We start from the raw sequence: 22,770 nt of genomic DNA, 5'->3' as shown, positions 1-22,770 counted from the left end.
TCATCCGGTTCGAGCTCATCTCGAGTTCTAGGACCAGTCTTTCATAAAACTGGTCACACAGGCGCGTACGGGCTCCGTTTTCAACGATCCACATATGGATGGAAAGCTAATTCAATAAGGAAGCCAATGCAAGTGGTCTCACGTCAAAATCCCTTCGGAATCAATGAAAATCGTCGAAACAAGTCAGCGTCCAGAATCTGCCAGGGTGCTGCGACACCGTCTTTTGGTCCGTTGGACCAAGTATCGTGTTTGGGCCCATTACGGGGCGACGCCCAAGACACTATAATTAGCAGTCGTCGCTCTCCTTAGGGTTTGTGTTTTGTTTAGTTCTTGATTTCCTCGTGAAACAGACATTGTTTTGCTGCAACTGTGCCGTCAAGGTTGCTTGCCGTGAACCATGGCCCTTGTTCTTGATCTTGTTCGCCTGTGGCGATTAGTCCTTTCGAATAAAGACTTGAACTCCTTCTTGTTTTCATAAGCCTCATATCTATTTGCAATTTCAGATTACGTTCATCCCGTTCTTGCTTGTGTTCTCGATTCGCTTGCAGAAAAGCCTTCTCGACGAGATCAATCGCGTTCGTGTGGTTGATAACCAACGGAGCAGTAGTGTAATGGTTGCGGGGTCCGAATCAGTCTTGGTTCGAAGCCTAGATCGTGAACGTCGAGTCTCCAACAATCGACGCTATCATATCTTTCGGAAGATCGGGCCTTGTCTACATCAACATTCTTCCCGAACCAGTATAAATCTCGTGTCCTCTTAGCACATCATTCGAGCTAGACGCGCAATATTAGAAATTTACTTGTTGGTGTTTACTCGAAACACCGACAATCGGCTTAGACGGTTTGCTGAAAATTCTGATATCAGCCTTTTTTATTTTTGCATGTGATTTTCTTCCATCTTCAACTCCTCGATTATATTTTGGTTTTCAACATGTTCACGATAGCAAATTAACCGTATCTTCTTCAAACTCCTCAAGCGTCAGGGCCAAAGTCAGCCAAAGACAAAACGGAAACCAGACTTGAGATGGTCCAACCTGTGGACGGTCAAACAGACGAGCACCCAGGCAACAGACCAAGGAGTGGTCGTATTTTATTTAGGAATAAAGAATGAGTAGAAGAAATGTTTTGTTTTTTAATATTAGCTAGAGAAAAGATAGAGATAAAAGGCTTGCTTGGTTGATTTCCAAGATTTGTCATGCCAAAGATCTGGAAGCCAAAAAGTTAGGCAAAAAAATTACCATTGATTTGGCAAGCAAAATGCGAGAGTTTGACAAGTTTTGGTAGCAAACCAAATACTAACCAAAATCATGGCTTACTAAATCTTTGGCATGACAAAATTTTAGAAGCGAACCAATCGAGCCCAAAGATTGTTTTTGGTGAACGTACTCTCAACTTTATTTTTTTCTTTTTGATGAGAGCAAAAACATGTCACAGCTAGACTTCTTGACACAGACGCGGCGTGTGCTACTTCTCTGCTCAGCCTCTCCCGATAGGGTCAACGGATACTTGCATCTCCAACTATTTTCGCCGTGAAGCCATGCATATGTTACAATATCAGCATGCAAAAAAACATCCTCCTGAGCAACAGCATTAATAATTAAAGCCTAAATATATCTTTGAGCCAAGTTTTGCTGCCAACGCTCGGCTTGCGTGATCGCTCACTGGACGGCAAAGATCCACGCCCGACGTGGCGGCTCGCGGGGAGTTCCGCTCCGCCATTCATGCGCCAAGCCCCCGGGAGGCCGGGATAGGGACGGAACGGGACGGTACCGCGTGACGAACCTGTTCTCCTCGCAGCGGACGAACGGACGAGAGACGAACCCTCCTCGTCCAGTTTCCTCGATCCGGCCGGCCGGCAGAGATCGACGTCGATCGCTCGCGACCGGACCGCCATCGTTCTGCCTGCGCCCTGGTAATTTGCGTTGTCGTGTTCTTGGGCCTCGATCGTGGAAATGCATGTAGCGTCTGTGGTCAGGATTCAGGAGGCCATCGATGTGTACGTCCACGAATTCGATGGTGCATGCTTTGATCGCCGCCGATGTGGTTGTTTCGTGCGCAGATGAGTTTGCCAGCATCTGAGAGCGACTCCTTGGCCTCACGGCGGTCCAAGAAACCCAAGTGTATGCGGTTGCTGTCCTTTCCTCCTTCGTATTTGTTCTCTCAATTTGATCTGTGTCACTGTCATACGTTTTGAATTATTGCCGGGGTTAAATTTCAAATCCTCTGTTTAAAGACCTACTAGTCATGAGTAATTACTGTAAAAAATTAATAACATTTCGAATGTCATATGCCCAATAATATGTCTTGTGGGGTTTGATGCTTGCATGTTTCTGCAATTGAATGAAGCTTTTCGATCTGAGCAGATTCTAAGTTTACCCAGCAGGAGCTTCCAGCATGCAAGCCACTATTAACTCCTGGAATTGTACGCATTCCATCTTCTGTAAATCCAAAATCCTTTTACTCTAACCATGTGCAGTGCTCTCTCCTAACCTGAATATATATGCATTGGCTAGGTCATTGGTGCTTTCTCGCTCATCGGCGTCATCTTCGTCCCAATTGGCCTCGCTTCGCTGGCTGCATCACAGAATGTATGCGGCTTTCACGTTCAATATACATATGAAACCAAAATTGCAACATTATCCGATGCACTTGGTGTTAATAACCTGATTTGCACACAGATTGTTGAGTTGATAGATCGATATGACGCCGAGTGCGTATCTGCGAACGACAAGGTCGGGTTCATTCAGGATACCAAGACTGACAAAGCGTGCACAAGAAAGATCACCGTGAGTATATGGCATGGGAATATGGGTTTATATATGCAACTTGATACATTTATACGATGGCCTGGATCCATTTCTTTTTCTGTAGACGTGTCTGAGCATGTGTTTCGTTAAGAGAAAGATGAGTGTACACAATGACTAGATCCTAGGACTCGGCTAACCGTCTTGGCGTAGGTAGAAAGTTTTAGAAGGCTACTATTACATAAAACGTTACAAAAATGACCAACGACCAATGGCATACATGAAGGGCTACGTACTACTCTTGGTATCAAGCACGACCCATGATCAAACCCTCACAAAGCAAATTAAAACTTCAACCTAGACCTCCAAACGTCCCGTCAACAACATTCCTAGGGGGCATATCCTTCAAATCATTTATGTTGTGGACTTGTAGTCGATGATGCATTCTCGACACTTGGCAGGCAAATGAGCACTTAGGGAATCAGCTTTCTTCAAGCACTTCTTGACATCCTACATAGTGGAGCCAATGCTCACCATGACGGAAGGACAAAGCACTTGTTTCCCTTTCCAAGAATTATGTTGACCAGAAAACGAGTTCTAACCACCACGACTGGCGACCATGACAAAGGGGTAAAAGCTACTAGAAGAAGCCCCCAAGATGGCCTAGGTGGTAACTTCTTGTGACACTGAAAGCCAAAGCAACAATGCAAAGAGCAACAGGGGCGGACCCATGGGGTATGTTAGGTGGGCCATGGCATACCCTGTGGGGCAGCCTTGTACTACTTAGCGCTGGATTATAATCTTAGATAAAAAAAATCTACAACTGAGGCTATAAAGACATCTTGTTAGCCCATTAGTAAGGCCCGCTAGTTCAATTCCCTGCAGCTGCATTTGTTGTTTTTTATTTTCCATTTTGCACTTTTTTGTTCTTATATTTTCCATTTTATGTTCCCTTTAAATATTAACTGTAGATAATACATTTTTTCTTTAGTTTTCATATTTTTATCTCATCTTGTTGTGTCCCGTGAAACCGAAGTTTTTTTTATCTAATGCCATGAAACTTCAGTTGCGAGTAGTTTTTAAAATCTTATCTTTTATTTATCCCCTCTCAATATTAATAACTATACATATATGATATTTCGCCCTTTATTTTTTTAGTTTTTTTATCCCATGTTGGTGTGCCCCGTGAGATAATATACCTCATCCTTTAGTTTTTTCTATTTTTTTATCCCCTCTTGTTGTGTCCCATGACACCTCATGTGTCTTTTTTATATTTTTTTCAATTTTTATACCCTCTAGATATTATAATTATAAATAATATATTTCATCCTTTATATTCTACAAATTTTCATGCCTTGTTGTGTCCTGTGAGACACACCATGAAATGGAATGGAAATTGGTAGCTATGCATGTCATGGAAATTGGTAGCTATGATAGTGTTGTGTCCACTTTACAAAGTCTACACTCCAACACTAGGTGTGCATCAGAAAGATTAAGCAAATCAGTTCTTAGAGTGTGGTTCGCAGTTCGTCCAACATTAGTATTAGAAGATAACATATCATGTTAGTTTTTTATGAAATTTAATTGATATGGTTTACCGAATTGGCTGCATAAGAAAAATTTTATGGGGCATACCCTGTGTTAAAATTCTAGGTCCGCCACTGAAGAGCGACCACCTTCTGCGGCTGGTGGACCATGAGAAACATCCATGGTTTGGCATAGAGCTTCCATTCCATCTAACCCAATGGAATCAAAATGGCAGTCTCCATTAAGTGCAACCTAACTAGCGGTGGACACCACCAATGAGATTTGCAATTGAGCAGGCAACCTAACGACCAGGAGGAGGTGGAGCTATCGCCAAGCCATAGCAGCCCCAATCCTAACTAACCAGAGATGATCTTTTTGGGTGATGCAAAGGAATTGAGGGTGTCGAGGATGACATTGAAGATAGTGGTTATCGCACGTCGATGAGTGCATTAATCAATGAGAACCTCCTTAGCAAGGCAAGGAGCCACACCAACTTGTGAATGCATGGTCGCGTCCAAGAAGGCCTCTCTAGCTCCTTGCAAAGTTGGACTTTGGTGACCAACAACGACTTGCTTTCTTCTACGATGTTGAGACGAAAGGCGACCTCCACGCTGATCTCTAGGGGTGTGTTTGGTTTGTGGACAAGGGTGGATTGGATATAGATATCCATGGATATCAGGATATGGATATCTATATTGTCTGTTTGGTTGGGTGGATGGAACAAGCCATTTTTTTGTTTGGTTTGATGGATATGTGTTGGATGGGATGAGCCATTTTTTGTTTGGTTGGATGGACAAGGAAGCTGCAATCACCACCTACCCAAACTGGTGAAGTTACCCCTTCAAACATGCACAACAGTTGCAACACATGTACAAAACACATGACATATTGATAAACACATGCATTGTCCGAACAAAAATTACACATGTAGATAATTAGCAGGTTTTAGAACTTCCTCACATTACATACAAAATATATAATAACCCAAGAGTGCAATGTTTGATGGATTACAAGCACGTCTGCTACAAATATATAGATTAACCCGCAGTGCATTGTCTATGGGGTACTAGCAAAAGAGTTGTAGCAGTACTCATGTGCAACAAGGCATAACAACCATATCTTTAGTTTCTAGGGAAATGTTCGGTAATGAACTTTGCAACCTAGTTCAGCTTGTGAGATAACGACAGAGAACAAAAGTCTCTAGCTTTGCTAGGACGGTCAACAAGATGCTCATGGCAAAATGACAAATGGATGTCATCAAAGCCTGGAAGACTACAAACAACATCATATAGACCTTCAGGAAGTTCCTCGGGCATTCCAGCCTTCTCTATAGCACAAGAGATTCTTTCCCCAACTTTTTTCATTGCTTGTATTAGTCCATCATCTTCCCTCTCCCTTTTAGTTGTCTTTGCTCTTTTGTTAGGTCTGGTAACTGAAGACGTCGCTCCATCAGCAGCAGCAGCAACAGTTTCACCATCCCCACCATCTTCACCTTGTTCATTTTCACTAATTCCAGTAGCTAGAGGCTCATTTGATCCCTTTGCATACTTCCCTGTGGCCACAGTAGCACCAAAGATAGTGGCCATCTCACTATAGTGCTCAATAGGCTTGTTGAAGAATTCCGCATCAGATTTATGATCCTTGCAATATATGTACAAACTATTAGACCAACTTACAAGACAATATTGAAATAAAAATTATGGCAGCAAGGGTACCACAATATAGCTTGTATAATGCTCATGATCAAGAGAAATGACATAGTTGACTTCATCCCAAACAGCACCACTCAAACTCCTGAGTTTGTTGATCCTCACATACTTCCTCTTCTTTGTTCTAAGATGGTTACTAATCTGCTCCCCAGTCCTCTTGTACTTGAAATGGTCATTCAAAGTTTTGGCACAAGAGTTCAAATGGGTCTTCTTGAAACCTGATGATGTTTTGCCATTAGCCACTACATTGGCAAGGTAATTAAGCATGAAAGAAGACATTGCAGAAGGCCAAGTGACATGGCCACCACCCTTAGCCTGCTCCCTAGTAGCCTCAAATTCCATTTCCCTAGTACAATGTCATTCAAATTTAAACATCAGTTTGAAAAAAAAACAGCAAGCCATACATATGTCCAGCATGAAAAAAACAGCAAGCCATATACATATGTCCAGCAAGAAAAAAACAGCAATCCGTACACATGTCTTCATTATAGTAAAGGAAAATTCAGCAAGCCATACATATGTCCTTATTACAATAAAATCAAAATTCAACAAGCCACACATGTCTTTATTACAATACAATGAAAATTCAGCAAACCATAAATAATACAAATTATTCTTGTAAATAATTTTGGTGGTCTTGCCACATAGCAATGGCAATTCCGTGCCTAAAATTAATCATATATTGATGCTCACTAGCTTGCCCACTTGATGAATCATCATAGTTATGGTTTGGTATGTAATTTTCTCTTGTGCGGAGGAGATGTGCGGCGTGGGGCGGAGATGTGCGGCGTGCGGCAAGGCGAGGAGCGCCTCCCTGTGCAGAGAGCATGAGCGGAGAGAGGAGTCTGGAGGAGAGCGGTGATCATGGATAACCTCGTCCGCTCATTTTCTGGTGGTCGCGGTATACAGGATCAAAGGAGAATATACCCTGTTGAAAGGTCCTAATGGCTAGAGGGGGGTGAATAGCCTAATAAAATTTCTACAACAACACTTAACAAAATAGTTAGACAATTATGAGGCGAAGCAAGTGTTGCGCTAGCCTACTCAAAATGCAAGCCACCTACCACAATTCTAGTTTAGATGGTATCTATTCACACAATAGCTATAACACTACTCTATGTTAGTGTGCTCTCAAAGGCTAACAAAAGAGCCACACCAACCAAGCAAGCAAGCTCTCACAACTAGCTACACTAAAGAGCTTGACAACTAGTTTGCGGTAATGTAATGAGAGTGATCAAGAAGGTTATACCGCCGTGTAGATGAAGGAACCAATCAATCATAAGGATGAATAACAATGACGACCAATCACCTCGGAATCAATGATGAACACAATGATTTTTACCGAGGTTCACTTGCTTGCCGGCAAGTTAGTCCTCGTTCTGGCGATTCACTCACTTGGAGGTTCACGCGCTAATTAGCTTCACACGCCAAACCCTCAATAGGGTGCCACACAACCAACATAAGATGAGGATCACACAAGCCACGAGCAATCCACTAGAGTATCTTTTGGCTCTCCGTCGGGGAAAGGTCAAGAACCCCTCATAATCACCACGATCAAAGCCGGAGACAATCACCAACCTCCGCTCGACGATCCTCACTGCTCCAAGCTGTCTAGGTGGCGGCAACCACCAAGAGTAACAAGTGAAATCCATAGCGAAACACGAACACCAAGTGCCTCTAGATGCAATCACTCAAGCAATGCACTTGGATTTACTTCTAATCTCACAAAGATAATGAATCAATGATGGAGATGAGTGGGAGGGCTTTGGCTAAGCTCACAAGGTTGATATGTCAATGAAAATTGCCAAAGATCTAAGCTTCAACCGGCTATGGGGCTTAAATAGAAGCCCCCACGAAATAGAGCCGTTGTACCCCTTCACTGGGCACAACACGGGCTGACCGGATGCTCCGGTCATGTTGACCAGACGCTGGACCTCAGCGTCCGATCGCCTGACGACAGCCATGTGTCCCGATCTCAATGATCACTTGAGTTAACCGGATGCTGCGCTATAACTGACCGGACGCTGAGCCACCAGCGTCCGAGCATTTCCAGTAAGGTTCTAGAAACGCATTTCGCCCACCAGACGCGTCTGGTCATGCATGACCGGACCCTACCATTGTCCGGTCAGAGACCCTAGCTTCTGTGCGCTGTCCGACAATAGGACCGGACACACCTTACCAGCGTCTGGTCGCTGAGCGACATAGGGTCCGGTCGTTTGACCGACGCCAGCATTTTCGCTGTAACAATTGACCGGACACGCCGGTCTGCCTGAGACCAGCGTCCGGTCACCTTGTGACATGCAAGACTAACTCCTTTTCACTTCTAACTTCTTCACCCTTGCTCGAATGTGCCAACCACCAAGTGTATCACCTTGTGCACATGTGTTAGTATATTTTCACAAACATTTTCAAGGGTGTTAGCATTCCACTAGATCCTAAATGCATATGCAATGAGTTAGAGCATCTAGTGGCACTTTGATAACTGCATTTCAAAACGAGTTTCACCCCTCTTAATAGTACGGCTATCAAACCTAAATGTGATCACACTCTCTAAGTGTCTTGATCACCAAAACAAAATAGCTCCTATGGTTTATACCTTTGCCTTGAGCTTTTTATTTTTCTCTTTCTTCTTTCCAAGTCCGAGCACTTGATCATCACCATGGTATCATCATCATCATGCTATGATCTTCATTTGCTTCATCACTTGGAATGTGCTACCTATCTCATGATCACTTGATAAACTCGGTTAGCACTTAGGGTTTCATCAATTCACCAAAACCAAACTAGAGCTTTCAATCTCCCCCTTTTTGGTAATTGATGACAACCCTTATACAAAGATATGAAATAAAATTCAATTGAATCCATGTTGCTTGCCCAAGCATATTTACCATGTGTAAAAGAATATGGATAAGTTTCATGAATCCTAAATGATAGCAATTTCTCCCCCTACATATGTGCTAAGAGTTTGGATTGTAGCTTGGACACATGCTTTGATAGGAGATATAGGAGTCAATGTCTACCAAATGATGCTAAGGTATAAAAGATGGACCTTTGAAGCATGATATCAATTGGAGTGCACCATTATACCATCCTCAGCACCATGGTTAGCTTAATACCACTTGTAAAAACTTACTTGGGAATGAAAGTTATCTAGTGATTTCATTTCATCATTCAATCTTACAACTAGCATACATCACACAAGCATGGATAACGAAATTCAAAACTTGTGCCATGCAAGCAAACATATGAAATACACATTCAAATGCACCATACAAGTTTATGAGCTTGCTCCCCCTACTTGTGTGCTCAAAATTTTAATTGATTCCTTCCCTTTGTCATATTTCTCCCCTTATGTCGAGTTCTCCCCCTATCACTTGTATCTTTATTTCTCTCCCCTTTCACTATCTTTTCACTTATCTTTGTGCACTATTTCTCCCCCTTTGTCATCAATGACCACAAAGGCTTAAAATATAGATAGTACTACTTGTAGGGTTGAGATTATCAATGTCAATCAATAGGGTGAGGATCATTTTCCCAAATTTGGTCTAATCTAGATCGTTTGCTAAAGATATTTAACTTGGTTTGATCCAAGGACAAGCTTCTTCACACCTCCAAATAAGGGTTATCTTGTACCATGTTGAGTTAAACACTTAGAGTTCATTTTCTAGATTAAACACTAGGTTTACAAGCCACAAACATGTCATATGCTATCACTAGATCAAGTCAAGCATAGAAGCAATAGTGATACCATATAAACATCAAATTCATTTGATTTTCATGAATGAGCCTAATAAAATTGAACCACTTGAAGGTCCTAAAAAGATTGAAAAAGTGACTAGATGCACTAAACATGTCCTTAGCAAGGATGTATGTCATGCCAATCAACTTTTACCTTGAATAGCTCGAAGGAGAGGCATGTCATATGAGTGGGGGTGCATCAACACATATTTGAGAAATCCAATATGTTCAACTCATTCCTTAGCTTGCAAAACCTTTTCTCATCCAATGGCTTGGTGAATATATCGGCAAGTTGATCTTCGGTGCCTACACTCTCAATGCAAATGTCCCCTTTTTGTTGGTGATCTCTTATGAAATGGTGGCGGACATCAATGTGCTTTGTTCTTGCATGTTGAACCAGATTGTTGGTCAACTTGATTGCACTCTCATTGTCACATAGCAATGGCACTTTCTTGAACTTGATTCCGAAGTCATTCAAAGTGGCCTTCATCCAAAGTACTTGTGCACAACAACTACCGGCGGATATGTATTCGGCTTCAGCGGTTGATAATGCAACACTATTTTGCTTCTTTGATGACCATGAAACAAGTGATCTTCCCAACAATTGACATGTGCCCGAGGTGCTCTTCCTTTCAACCTTGCATCCCGCATAATAGTCGGAGTAACCAACTAGCTCAAACTTTGCTCCTTTGGGATACCATAAACCAACACTTGGTGTATGCTTCAAGTACCTCAATATTCTCTTTGTAGCCTTCAAATGACTTTCTCTTGGAGAGGCTTGAAATCTTGCACTTAAGCATACACTAAACATGACATCCAGTCTTGATGCGGTCACATAGAGTAGGCTTCCAATCATGGACCGATACAACTTTTGATCCACCATGTTTCCACTTACATCACTATCCAAGTTGCCATTGGTTCTCATTGGTGTGCTAATGTCTTTACTATCAATTATTCCAAACTTCTAGATCATGTCCTTGATGTACTTGCCTTGACTTATAAATGTACCATTCTTCAATTGCTTGATTTGAAGACCAAGGAAGTAACTCAACTCTCCAATCATGGACATCTCAAACTCATTAGCCATCATCTTTCCAAACTCATCACAAAAATCTTGATTGGTTGATCCAAATATGATATCATCAACATAGATTTGCAATACAAATAGATCTTTTCCAATTTTCTTAATAAAAAGAGTGTTGTCAACCTTGCCCATTGTGAACCCTTTAGAGAGTAGGAAATCCCTCGATCTCTCATACCATGCTCTAGGTGCTTGCTTCAAGCCATACAAAGCTTTCTTCAACTTGTACATATGGTTGGGCTTCTTGTCATCTTCAAAACCGAGAGGTTGCTCAACATATACTTCTTCATTGATGTAGCCATTGAGAAATACACTCTTAACATCCATTTGATAGAGCTTTATGTTGTGGGCACAAGCATAGGCTAGCAAGATTCTAATTGCTTCCAATCTAGCAACCGGAGCATATGTTTCTCCAAAATCAAGACCTTCAACTTGTGTATAGCCTTGTGCTACCAATCTTGCTTTGTTCCTTACTACTATCCCATCTTGATCTTGCTTGTTTCTAAAGACCCATTTAGTTCCAATCACATTGTGTCCCTTTGGTCTTTCTACCAACTCCCATACTTGATTTCTTGTGAAGTTATTCCATTCTTCATGCATAGCATTCACCCAATCAACATCCTTCAATGCTTCATCTATCTTCTTTGGTTCAATGGATGACACAAATGAGAAATGCTCACAAAATGAAGCCAATCTTGATCTTATTTGTACACCTCTAGAAATATCACCAATTATAGTGTCCAATGGATGATCCCTTGCAATATTGGTTGGTTGGAGGATTGGAACTTGATTGCTTGTACTTGCTTGATCATTGGGTTGAGATGATGTACTAGCCACTTGAACTTGTTCATTGTCATGAGATCCACTTGCACTAACTTGATTTGTATTATCTTGCACATTTGAGTTAGAGAGCACTTGCACTTGATCATCTTCATCATCATTCACTTGCCTAGGCCTTAATTCACCAATATCAATGTTCTTCATGGCATTTGAAAGTTGAATGCCTCTAACATCTTCTAAGTTCTCATTCTCTACTTGTGAACCCTTGGTTTCATCAAATTCAACATCATGAACTTCCTCAAGAGTACCACTATCCAAATTCCAAACTCTCTATGCTTTGCTTGTAGTGGAATAACCAAGTAGGAATCATTCATCACATTTCTTGTCAAACTTGCCCAATCTAGTGCCTTTCTTTAAGATATAGCATTTGCAACCAAAGACCTGAAAATATGCAATATTGGGCTTTCTATCATTCAAGAGCTCATATGGTGTCTTCTCTTTTAATCGGTGACAATAGAGGCGGTTGCTACAATAGCAAGCCGTGTTGATAGCTTCGGCCTAAAAAGATTGACTCACATTGTACTCACTAAGCATAGACCTTACCATATCAATAAGTGTTCTATTCTTCCTCTCAACAAGGCCATTTGATTGAGGTGTGTACTTGGACGAGAATTGATGTCTAATTCTAAATTCATCACATAATTCATCAATTCTAGTGTTCTTGAACTTACTACCATTGTCACTTCTAACTCTCTTGATGGTTGTTTCAAACTCATTGTGAATGTCCTTGACAAATGATTTGAATGTTGCAAACACATCACTTTTATTCACTAGAAAGAATACCCAAGTGTATCTAGTATAATCATCCACAATCACAAAACCATATTTGTTCCCACCGATACTAGTGTATTGTGTTGGCCCAAATAAATCCATGTGCAATAACTCAAATGCTTTGCTAGTGCTCATCATGCTTTTCTTAGGATGGGTGTTTCCAACTTGTTTGCCGGCTTGACAAGAGCTATAAAGTTTATCCTTCTTAAACACAACATCTTTCAAGCCTCTAACCAAGTCATGCTTAACCAATCTATTCAATTGTTTTATTCCAACATGACCAAGCCTTCTATGCCATAACCAACCCATGCTAGACTTAGTGAACAAGCATGTAGATAATTTAGCTTTACTAGCATTGAAATCAACCAAGTATAGATTCTCATATCTAAATCCTTTGAAGATCAAATTAGAGCCATCTACACTTATGATCTCTACATCATCTACCCTAAATATGTATTTGAATCCAAGATCACACAATTGAGCCATGGATAGCAAATTGAAGTTTAAGCTCTCTACTAGCAACACATTGGATATGCTTATGTCATTGGATATTGCAATCTTACCAAGCCCTTTGACCTTGCCTTTGCCATTGTCACCAAATGTGATACTATCATAACCATCATTGCCATTGGTGTTGATTGAGTTGAACATTCTTGCATCACTGGTCATGTGTTGAGTGCACCCACTATCAAGAACCCAATGCCTTCCTCCGGCTTTATAATTGACCTACAAAAGAAGATCAATTCTTTTTAGGTACCCAAACTTGCTTGGGTCCTTGAAGGTTAGTCACTAAGCTCTTGGGTACCCAAATGACTTTCTTCTTTGAGCTCATCCATAGTTTACCAATGAACTTAGCCTTCACACCATTTATACCCTTAGTAAGCATATAGCATGAATCAAGCTTAATGGAGGATACATTAGCTTGTGATTTCTTGTTCATGCATTTTTGCTTTACATGACCAACTTGCTTGCAACTAGTGCAAAAACCGACCATTGTTCTTCACAAAACTAGTCTTGTGAGGAGCAAAGATCGCCTTGCCTTTCTTGGGGGTATAGCCCAATCCCTCTTTGTAGAGAGAAGCACTTTGGCTACCCAAGCACATAAGCAAGCGGTCCTCACCACCATAAGCTTTAGCTAAGGTGTGAGTGAGCTTATTGACCTCCTTTTTGAGGTTCTCATTCTCAACCACTAGTGTGGCATCACAAGTGAGATCATCACTACTAGATGAGGTAGAAGGGGAGGTGCTACAAGAAGGGTTAGTAGGAGCAACAATGATAGGCATGGATAGTGATTCATCAATATTACAAGTTAAACCTACATTGCAAGTTTCAACATGCTTCTTTTTATTTTGCTCATCAAGCAAAGAGAAATGAGCCTTTTCAAGCTTTTTGTGAGCTTTGCTAAGCTTCTCATTGGCTTCCTCTAGCCTCTCATGAGATGCATTGAGCTCATCAAAGGCTTGCTTAAGGTCTTTTAGTTCCTTACGCAAGCTTTTGCATTTTCTTCTCTTGATGTCAAAGTGTTCTCTAGCATCTTCTAGCATGTCAAATAATTCATCTTTAGTGGGTTCATCATTATCACTATCACTATCATTTTCATTTTCATGTTTATTTTTATCATCATGTTCTTCATTACTTTCATCATCACAAGATTGTACCTTAGTGGCCTTAGCCATGAAGCATGATGAAGATTCGAAGAGAGAAGGCTTCTCATTGATAGCAATGCTCGCAAGAACCTTCTTCTTGGTGGTCTTGTTATCATCACTATCATCATCATCATCACTTGAGGAAGCATCACTATCCCAAGTGACTACATATGAACCACCCTTCTTCTTCTTCTTGTATGCCATCTTGTCCTTCTTCTCTTTCTTTTCCTTCTTGTCCTTCTTGTTCTTCTTGTTGTCATCATCATTGTCACTATTGTATGGGCATTGAGCAACAAGATGATCTTTGCTTCCACATTTGAAGCACCTTCTTGACTCTTCTTTGTTCTTGGATGAAGGCTTCTTTCTTCTAGCACGGTAGCCCTTCTTCACCATGAACTTGCCAAATCTCTTGACAAAGAGAGCCATCTTTTCATCATCATCATCATCCCAAGATTCATCTTCTTCACTTGATGTCTCTTGCTTAGCTTTGCCCTTAGATGATGTGGCTTTGAATGCCATGCTCTTCTTCTTGTCATCATTCTTGTCATCTTTCTTCTCCTTCTTTTCTTCCTTCTCATCATCATCTCTATAAGTATCATCGGTCATTATATCTCCCAATACTTGATTTGGTGTCATGGTGTCCAAACCGTTTCTCACTAGAATGGTGACCAATATACCAAATCTTGAAGGTAAGCATCTCAAGAACTTGTGGGAAAAGTCCTTGTCCTTCACCTCTTCACCAAGTGCTTTAAGATCATTGACAAGCACTTGAAGCCTATGGAACATCTCCGGCACACTCTCATCCTCCTTCATCTTGAAGCTTGCAAACTTCTCTTTGAGGATATATGCCTTAGCACTCTTTACGGCTTGAGTGCCCTCAAATGATTCTTCTAACTTCTTCCAAGCTTCATGTGCCATCTCAATATTCTTGATTTGCTCAAATGTTCTTTCATCAATTGCATCATGAATAGCACTTAGAGCAATGTCATTGTTTTGGAGAAGCACATCTTCGGCCACGGTGGGATTCTTCGGATCTTCAATCTCAATTTTGGTTTCTACCACCTTCCAAACCTTTCTATTGATTGACTTGATGTGTGTGGTCATCTTTGACTTCCAATAAGGATAATTTGTGCCATCAAATTGGGGTGACTTCTTGGTGTTGTTGATTTGAGCCATTTTTACACCGAAGGTTGTTAAGACTCAAATCACGGTGACCTTGGCTCTAATACCAATTGAAAGGTCCTAATGGCTAGAGGGGGGGTGAATAGCCTAATAAAATTTCTACAGCAACACTTAACAAAATAGTTAGACAATTATGAGGCGAAGCAAGTGTTGTGCTAGCCTACTCAAAATACAAGCCACCTACCATAATTCTAGTTTAGATAGTATCTATTCACACAATAGCTATGACACTACTCTATGTTAGTGTGCTCTCAAAGGCTAACTAAAGAGCCACACCAACTAAGCAAGCAAGCTCTCACAACTAGCTACACTAAAGGGCTTGACAACTAGTTTGTGGTAATGTAATGAGAGTGATCAAGAAGGTTATACCACCGTGTAGATGAAGAAACCAATCAATCACAAGGATGAATAACAATGAAGACCAATCACCTCGGAATCAATGGTGAACACAATGATTTTTATCAAGGTTCACTTGCTTGCCGGCAAGCTAGTCCTCGTTGTGGCGATTCACTCACTTGGAGGTTCACGCGTGTCACACCCAATTTTAAGGATAAAATTGAATGCACTAACTCATGTGTGCCTAAGGATCAATCACACACACAAGCTGACAAATTATAAGAGAGTATCATCACAGTATATCTTACATCACGATAATAACAATACATAGTCTTATACATCACAGCGGAATATAAAAGATAATCTCTCTCACGTGGAACACCATCACAGGGAAGGTCAACTGGTTGATCACAAGCCTAATAATCCTCTGGGAATTCCTCATACTCGTTGTCATCTATTACCCATCTAGGATTTTTATCCAAATATAGAAACAAACAAGTGTAAGTACCTCCCGTACTTAACAAGATAACATGGGGTTATGTAGCTCAAAAAGGACGACACTGGTTTACTATAGTTAGCACTTTTAGTAAGTCCAGATTTTATTATCAAGTTTAATCAAGTTATGCTTAAGCTCCCATTTAAACCCACATAATCAGATATTAGAGTTATTTGCATCTTATTATCATCGTAAACCATCATAAATGAACCATAATGAGTATCCAATTATTCTGTGAGTTTTCCAGGCCGCTCGTGACCGTGAGCATGGCTGTTATAACAATTTATAACCCTCTGCAGAGGTGGTGCACATTCACCGCGAGTCGTGATTCCCATATACCCGAGTTAATTACTCCCATGTCACCGCCAAGGTGAGCGGGCAGGGTACACTATGAAGCCACTTCATAGGTTTCTCTAACAAGTTAGAGCCGCTAGGTTTTCTTGGTAGGCAGATGTAGGAACCCCCCTTTCCTATGGCACATATCCATCGCGGCTATACACATAGGAACAGAGGCAGCCCTTTACCCAACGTGGTAAGCCCCTTTTGCGCCATAAAGGTAACCTCTAACAAGCTAGAAAAGGTCCTATTACTGAGCTAAAGTCAGAGCCATATGACTCTCTCGATTGCACTATCAGTCCCAGCTTTTGCCGATAGATAAGTCCTTATGGAGGGCCGGGAGCAACATGATCAAAAGTTATTTGCTCCTTCGCCCTATGGATCAGTTGATATGATTCATGTTATACTTTTAGTTCCATAGAACCATTCACCATCATATAGATCATGTTCAGTTAGAGCACTAGCAATTTACCCATATGCAATTAACCCATAGGAGTCAAGGGAACAAGTCATCAAATGACTAGAATGTCCTTATGGTTATCAAAATTTGACACATGCACATAAGTAAATGATTAAAGTGAATAGGACATCAAGGTAGGCCCATGCTATACTTGCCTTGGTTAGCAAACTCTTGCTGGTCCTACTGGTCGTCGAAGAACTCTTGATCTCCAACGTTCTCCTCACTGTCTGAACCCGACCAACACGGCAACATACAATATTCCAAAGGCATTCATGCAATGCAAACAATCCCATAGTTAGAATAGTACACCAATAGTATAGAAAACAAAATAAAATGTTTATGAAAAGAACCTACGTCTCGCTACGATCATGTCAACGTGAAGTTCACGAAAATCGGAGCTAAAACGCGAAAGTTATGAATTAAACGGGGTTTTCTATAGCACTTTATGTAATTAAAACTAATCATGAAATTTAAAAGTTGCAAACTTGATTAACAGTGGTACTAACACGTAGATTATGATATTACGAAGCTAACGCAATTTGAACGGATCAATTCGGAGCTAAAACGATGATTTTATAAGCAAAACAGTACAAATGACATTTCTGTAAATACTGAAAACGTACTTTGAACTAAAATAGTTAAGTTTATGCTTTCAAAACGAGAACGCGTACTTAGGGAAATGCGCTAAGGACGGCGGGTTCTATTACACGAAATCAGGAGGGTTCTTTAGCAATTTGACCCACGAAGGGGTATCAGCCAACGGTGGCCGTTGGATCCAGAACGAATGGCTCGGATTAGTTCTGGAGGAGGAGAGAGAGAAGGAGGCGCCAGAACAGTGGCACTGGCGGCGGCGCTGCCATTGCCGGCGGTGTGGAGCTCGTCGGAGCGCGCGGTTCGGGGGCTACGGTCCACGGTTCAATGAACCGACAACACCAGGAGAGAGAGGGGGACAAGACAAAGCTCACAACGGGGAAGAACGGGGTCGGAGACGGCTCGAGGACAGCGGACGACGCGGATGGCGGACGGCGGACCTTGGTGTCGCGGCGGTTGTGTCTTCCGTGCACAGCGAGCGCGAAGGAGAGAGCGGGGGCAGCAGGGGGCGCGCGGAGGGGTTCGGCTTTGTTTTAAAGGGGCCGGGGAGCGAGCGATGCGCCCACGACGCTAGGAGCGGGGCGCGGTTGCGCAGCGGCGGTTTCGCCTTGACCGAGCGCGGGGCGTGCGAAGGTGGGGGACGGCGCCGACAGGCGGGCCCGGCCTGTCAGTGTGGAGGAAAAGGGCGGCGAACGGTTGCTAGCGTGCGGGTGAATGCGGCGCGCGGGTTGGGCCGGCCCAGGAAGGAACGGGAGGGGAGGGCGAGCGGGCCAGCTTGGCCAGAGCAAGCTGGGCCAGCGGGGAAAATTGGGCCAACAGGCCGAAAGTGAAGAAGGGAGTAGAGAAAAAGAAATTTCCTTTTCTTTTTCCAAATAAATTTTCCAAACTCATTTTCAATTTGAATTTGAATCCAATTCAAATTCTAGTCAAAACCATTTATTACAAAAACAAATGTGCAGCAGCATGAATGCATCAACATATTACTAACCTTATATTTGATTTTATTTTCACAAAAATTATTTCTTTCCTATATTTTAATGCTCACATAATAACATAATTAAATAGAATTTTTCTTATTTCAAAAAGACTGAAATTTTGGGTGTTACAACGCGCTAATTGACTTCACACGCCAAACCCTCAATAGGGTGCCGCACAACCAACACAAGATGATGATCACACAAGCCACGAGCAATCCACTAGAGTACCTTTTGGCTCTCCGTTGGAGAAAGGTCAAGAACCCCTCACAATCACCACGATCGGAGCCGGAGACAATCATCAACCTCCGCTCGACGATCCTCACTGCTCCAAGCCATCTAGGTGGCGGCAACCACCAAGAGTAACAAGTGAAATCCACGGCAAAACACGGACACCAAGTGCCTCTAGATGCAATCACTCAAGCAATGCACTTGGATTCACTCCCAATCTCACAAAGATGATGAATCAATGATGGAGATGAGTGGGAGGGCTTTGGCTAAGCTCACAAGGTTGCTATGTCAATGAAAATTGCCAAAGATCTAAGCTTCAACCGGCCATGGGGCTTAAATAGGAGCCCCCACGAAATAGAGCCGTTGTACCCCTTCACTGGGCACAACACGGGCTGACCGGATGCTTTGGTCATGTTGACCGGACGCTGGACCTCAGCGTCCGGTCGCCCGACGACAGCCACGTGTCCCGATCTCAACGGTCACTTGAGTTAATCGGACGCTGCACTATAACTGACCGGACGCTAAGCCACCAGCGTCCGGTCGTTTCCAGTATGGTTCTAGAAACGCATTTCGCCCACCGGACGCGTCCGGTCATGCACGACCGGACCCTGCCATTGTCCGATCAGAGACCCTAGCCTCTGTGCGTTGCCCGACAACAGGACCGGACACACCTTGCCAGCATCCTGTCGCTGAGCGACCCAACGTCCGGTCGTTTGACCGACGCCAGCATCTTCGCTGTAACAATTGACTGGACACGCCGGTCTGCCTGAGACCAGCGTCCGGTCACCTTGTGACCAGCGAGACTAACTCCTTTTCACTTCTAACTTCTTCACCCTTGCTAAAATGTGCCAACCACTAAGTGTATCACCTTGTGCACATGTGTTAGCATATTTTCACAAACATTTTCAAGGGTGTTAGCATTCCACTAGATCCTAAATGCATATGCAATGAGTTAGAGCATCTAGTGGCACTTTGATAACCGCATTTCGATACTAGTTTCACCCCTCTTAATAGTACGGCTATCAAACCTAAATGTGATCACACTCTTTAAGTGTCTTGATCACCAAAACAAAATAGCTCCTATGGTTTATACCTTTGCCTTGAGCTTTTTATTTTTCTCTTTCTTCTTTCCAAGTCCGAGCACTTGATCATCACCATGGTATCATCATCATCATGCTATGATCTTCATTTGCTTCATCACTTGGAATGTGCTACCTATCTCATGATCACTTGATAAACTAGATTAGCACTTAGGGTTTCATCAATTCACCAAAACCAAAATAGAGCTTTCACCTGTTCTGGATATCCATGGCCAGCTCGTCCATAGAACCAAACAGCCCTCATCTAGGGATATCCACATCCCATCCCTGGATATCCCATGAACCAAACACACCCCAACTGAATCTGTAACACCCCAGCCCATTAGTAGCCTGTAGTAGTTGTGAAGTTGGCCTATGTAGCCCAAGCGACACATGTGGAGTTGTTGTTGGTGGGTTTAGTACCACATTATTAGAAGTTTAGGAGGGTGAGGGCCAGCTTATAATCCTTGTGCTTATAATCCTTGTTGTTCCAAATGTAGCACCTCCGGGTTAACCCTTTTATACGAAGCAAGGACGAAAGTGTAAGAAATGTGCTACGCGTATGCAGGTCCGTTTCATGTGCAGAGCTTGACCATATAAGCAGTTCTTGGACGTGGGGTGTTACAGAATCTCACAAGCTAGACAAGATGGCACAACTAGCGAGAAAGGGGTGATGACCATAGTGGAAAGGCGTGCAGGCCCGTTCCACGTGCGGAGCTTGGCCATATAAGCAGTTTTTGGACGCGGGGTGTTACAAAATCTCACAAGCTAGACAAGATGGGTGTTACATAATCTCACAAGGTAGACAAGATGGCACAACTAGCGAGAAATGGGTGATGACCATGGTGGAAAGGGGGACTACTGCCTTGGCAACCTCGACCATGGCAGTGCAAGCCCGTTTTCCACGTGCAGAGCTTGGCCATATAAGCCGTTTTTGGACACGAGGTGTTATAGAATCTCACAAGCTAGACAAGATGGCACAACTAGCGAGAAAGGGGTGATGACCATGGTGGAAAGGGGGACAACTGCCTTGTCAACCTCGACCATGGCAGCTAGAAGAGTCGGTGGATGATGTCGTGCGACAGGCAGCGACTGAGATGAGGCTGTACCTTGGGAAGCACCATTTGTAGTGGTAGATCTATATCCACAAGGGGATACAACGACCCTATCATCCACAACGATGGTGGGTGGTTGAGATGAGGCGACTGTGGGCAAGGAAGGGTGCTCCAAAGGTGGGCACTGGGGGAGCTGAAAAGATTCCATCAAAGCAAAATCAAATTACTTGGCGCAAAACTACTAGGATGGGTGCAAGGTTGTGACGGGTGATATAGGGGAGACACGCCTAGGGTTTCCCCACTGGCAATTTGTGCCTCTGCTCCCTTTCCGTCTCTCCGCACCACTCCTCTCGTCTTGTGTTTTTCACCGGCCAGTCGCCCTCGCGGCTTCCTCCTCTTTTCTTTGCTACGATCTCACTGTGTAGCTTTCGAAAACTAAGCATTTGGTAAATAATCATGGTGGTGTATCATTTTTCAGGTGCCCAAGCCAATGAAAGGACCGATACACATATATTACCAGCTTGAAAATTTCTACCAGAATCATCGCCGGTATGGTGAACCGTAGAACTTATTGCTTTACAGTATATAAACTCTGTCATGTCAAATGATTTTCCGTGTCAGGCGCACAAAGAGGCTATTCATTGTCGGCTTGAATGTTGTATATCATCATGTAACGTTAACCCCAGGTACGTGAAGAGTCGTAACGACAAGCAGTTGTTGTACAAGGATGCCGCGAGCACGATAACAAACTGTGAGCCTGAAGCCACCAGTGAAGACGGCGACGCGCCCATCGTGCCCTGCGGTCTCATCGCCTGGAGCTTGTTCAACGACACCTACTCGTTCTCTCTCAACAAGAAGGCCGTCGAGGTGAACAAGAAGAACATTGCCTGGGACAGCGACAAGAACAAAAAATTTGGCAGCGATGTTTTCCCCAGCAATTTCCAGAAAGGCGGACTCATCGGCGGTGCTAAACTGAACGAGAAAATACCAGTAAGCTAGTAGTGCATGCATCGATCAACTAACTTCTGCTCAATATGCATCAGAGAGAGCTAGTGAGGAACCAGATTGCTTTTGATCTGTTTCAGCTGAGTGAGCAGGAGGACCTCATTGTCTGGATGCGAACCGCGGCCCTCCCGACATTCAGGAAGCTGTACGGCAGGATCGAGTCGGACATAATGGCGAGCGACGAGATCACGGTGGTGATCCAGAACAACTACAACACTTACAGCTTCGGGGGAACGAAGGCGCTGGTTCTGTCCACCACGTCGTGGATCGGCGGCAGGAACAACTTCATCGGCGTCGCGTACGTCGCCATCGGCGGCATCTGCCTCTTCCTCGCCATGGGCTTCGTCATCCTCTACGTGATTAAGCCAAGGTAATTAAAGTCGTGTCGATCTCCATCAAGTGATGTTGCACACATTTGTTTCAACCAAACTATGTTTTGCGCATTTTTCAGGGCCCTTGGCGACCCTAACTACTTGTCATGGAACAAAGAAAACCCAGACCATCCCAACTGATTAAAAGGCGCTGCTAGGTCCAGTGTGTGCAGATCAGCGCAGGCACAGGCATGTCGATCAGTGGCAAGTTGTTTATTCGTGTTCATTAATTTGTTTTGTTATTATGCACTCGATACATGTAGGTAGGCGTAACATGGTGAAAAAGTTTATTTGGAGATGTTTCTTAATTATTAAACATGCATGTATGTAGTATATAAACTTACCGGGAGCTGTTATTGTCCATAAGCTAAACGGAATCAGCGTGGTGGAATCAAAACGTTGTATTCTGTCAGATCTTTGCCGCGTTGCCTCTCGAGGTGTCCTGGGCAAAAACTTGCGAGAACCGCCGGATTTGTAGGCGATGCCGCCGCCCGCCGGCCCGCCGGTGCTCCGGCTCAATTTGCCTGGCCGGCTTGGCCTCTCTCACTCTCAGGCACGACGAGGACGTAGAGCTACGTAGAAGAAATCGGACAACGAC

General features: G+C 43.1%; 1 protein-coding gene across 1 annotated transcript; it reads left to right on the top strand.

Moving 5' to 3' along the window:
• Positions 1-1,696: 1,696 nt before the first annotated feature.
• LOC136517978 (ALA-interacting subunit 1-like) lies at positions 1,697-22,544 on the top strand. The gene is made up of 9 exons (XM_066511634.1): positions 1,697-1,912; positions 2,060-2,120; positions 2,364-2,422; positions 2,514-2,588; positions 2,679-2,786; positions 21,275-21,345; positions 21,483-21,786; positions 21,882-22,171; positions 22,253-22,544. The coding sequence occupies exons 2-9, from the start codon at positions 2,060-2,062 to the stop codon at positions 22,311-22,313; spliced, it is 1,029 nt and encodes a 342-aa protein (XP_066367731.1). The 5' UTR covers positions 1,697-1,912; the 3' UTR covers positions 22,314-22,544.
• Positions 22,545-22,770: the final 226 nt, after the last annotated feature.

This window comes from Miscanthus floridulus, chromosome 17 (genome assembly GCF_019320115.1).
Source record: "Miscanthus floridulus cultivar M001 chromosome 17, ASM1932011v1, whole genome shotgun sequence".
Classification (NCBI taxonomy): domain Eukaryota; kingdom Viridiplantae; phylum Streptophyta; class Magnoliopsida; order Poales; family Poaceae; genus Miscanthus; species Miscanthus floridulus.
The sequence above is the reverse complement of the archived record's forward strand: the minus strand, read 5'-3'. Positions and strand labels throughout refer to the sequence as shown.

Bases quoted from the DNA above. Each gene is read 5' to 3' on its own strand.
- LOC136517978 (XM_066511634.1), top strand. From the start codon at position 2,060: ATGAGTTTGCCAGCATCTGAGAGCGACTCCTTGGCCTCACGGCGGTCC. The intron at 2,589-2,678 runs GTATGCGGCTTT...ATTTGCACACAG, and splicing joins CGCTGGCTGCATCACAGAAT to ATTGTTGAGTTGATAGATCG. The intron at 22,172-22,252 runs GTAATTAAAGTC...CGCATTTTTCAG, and splicing joins CTCTACGTGATTAAGCCAAG to GGCCCTTGGCGACCCTAACT.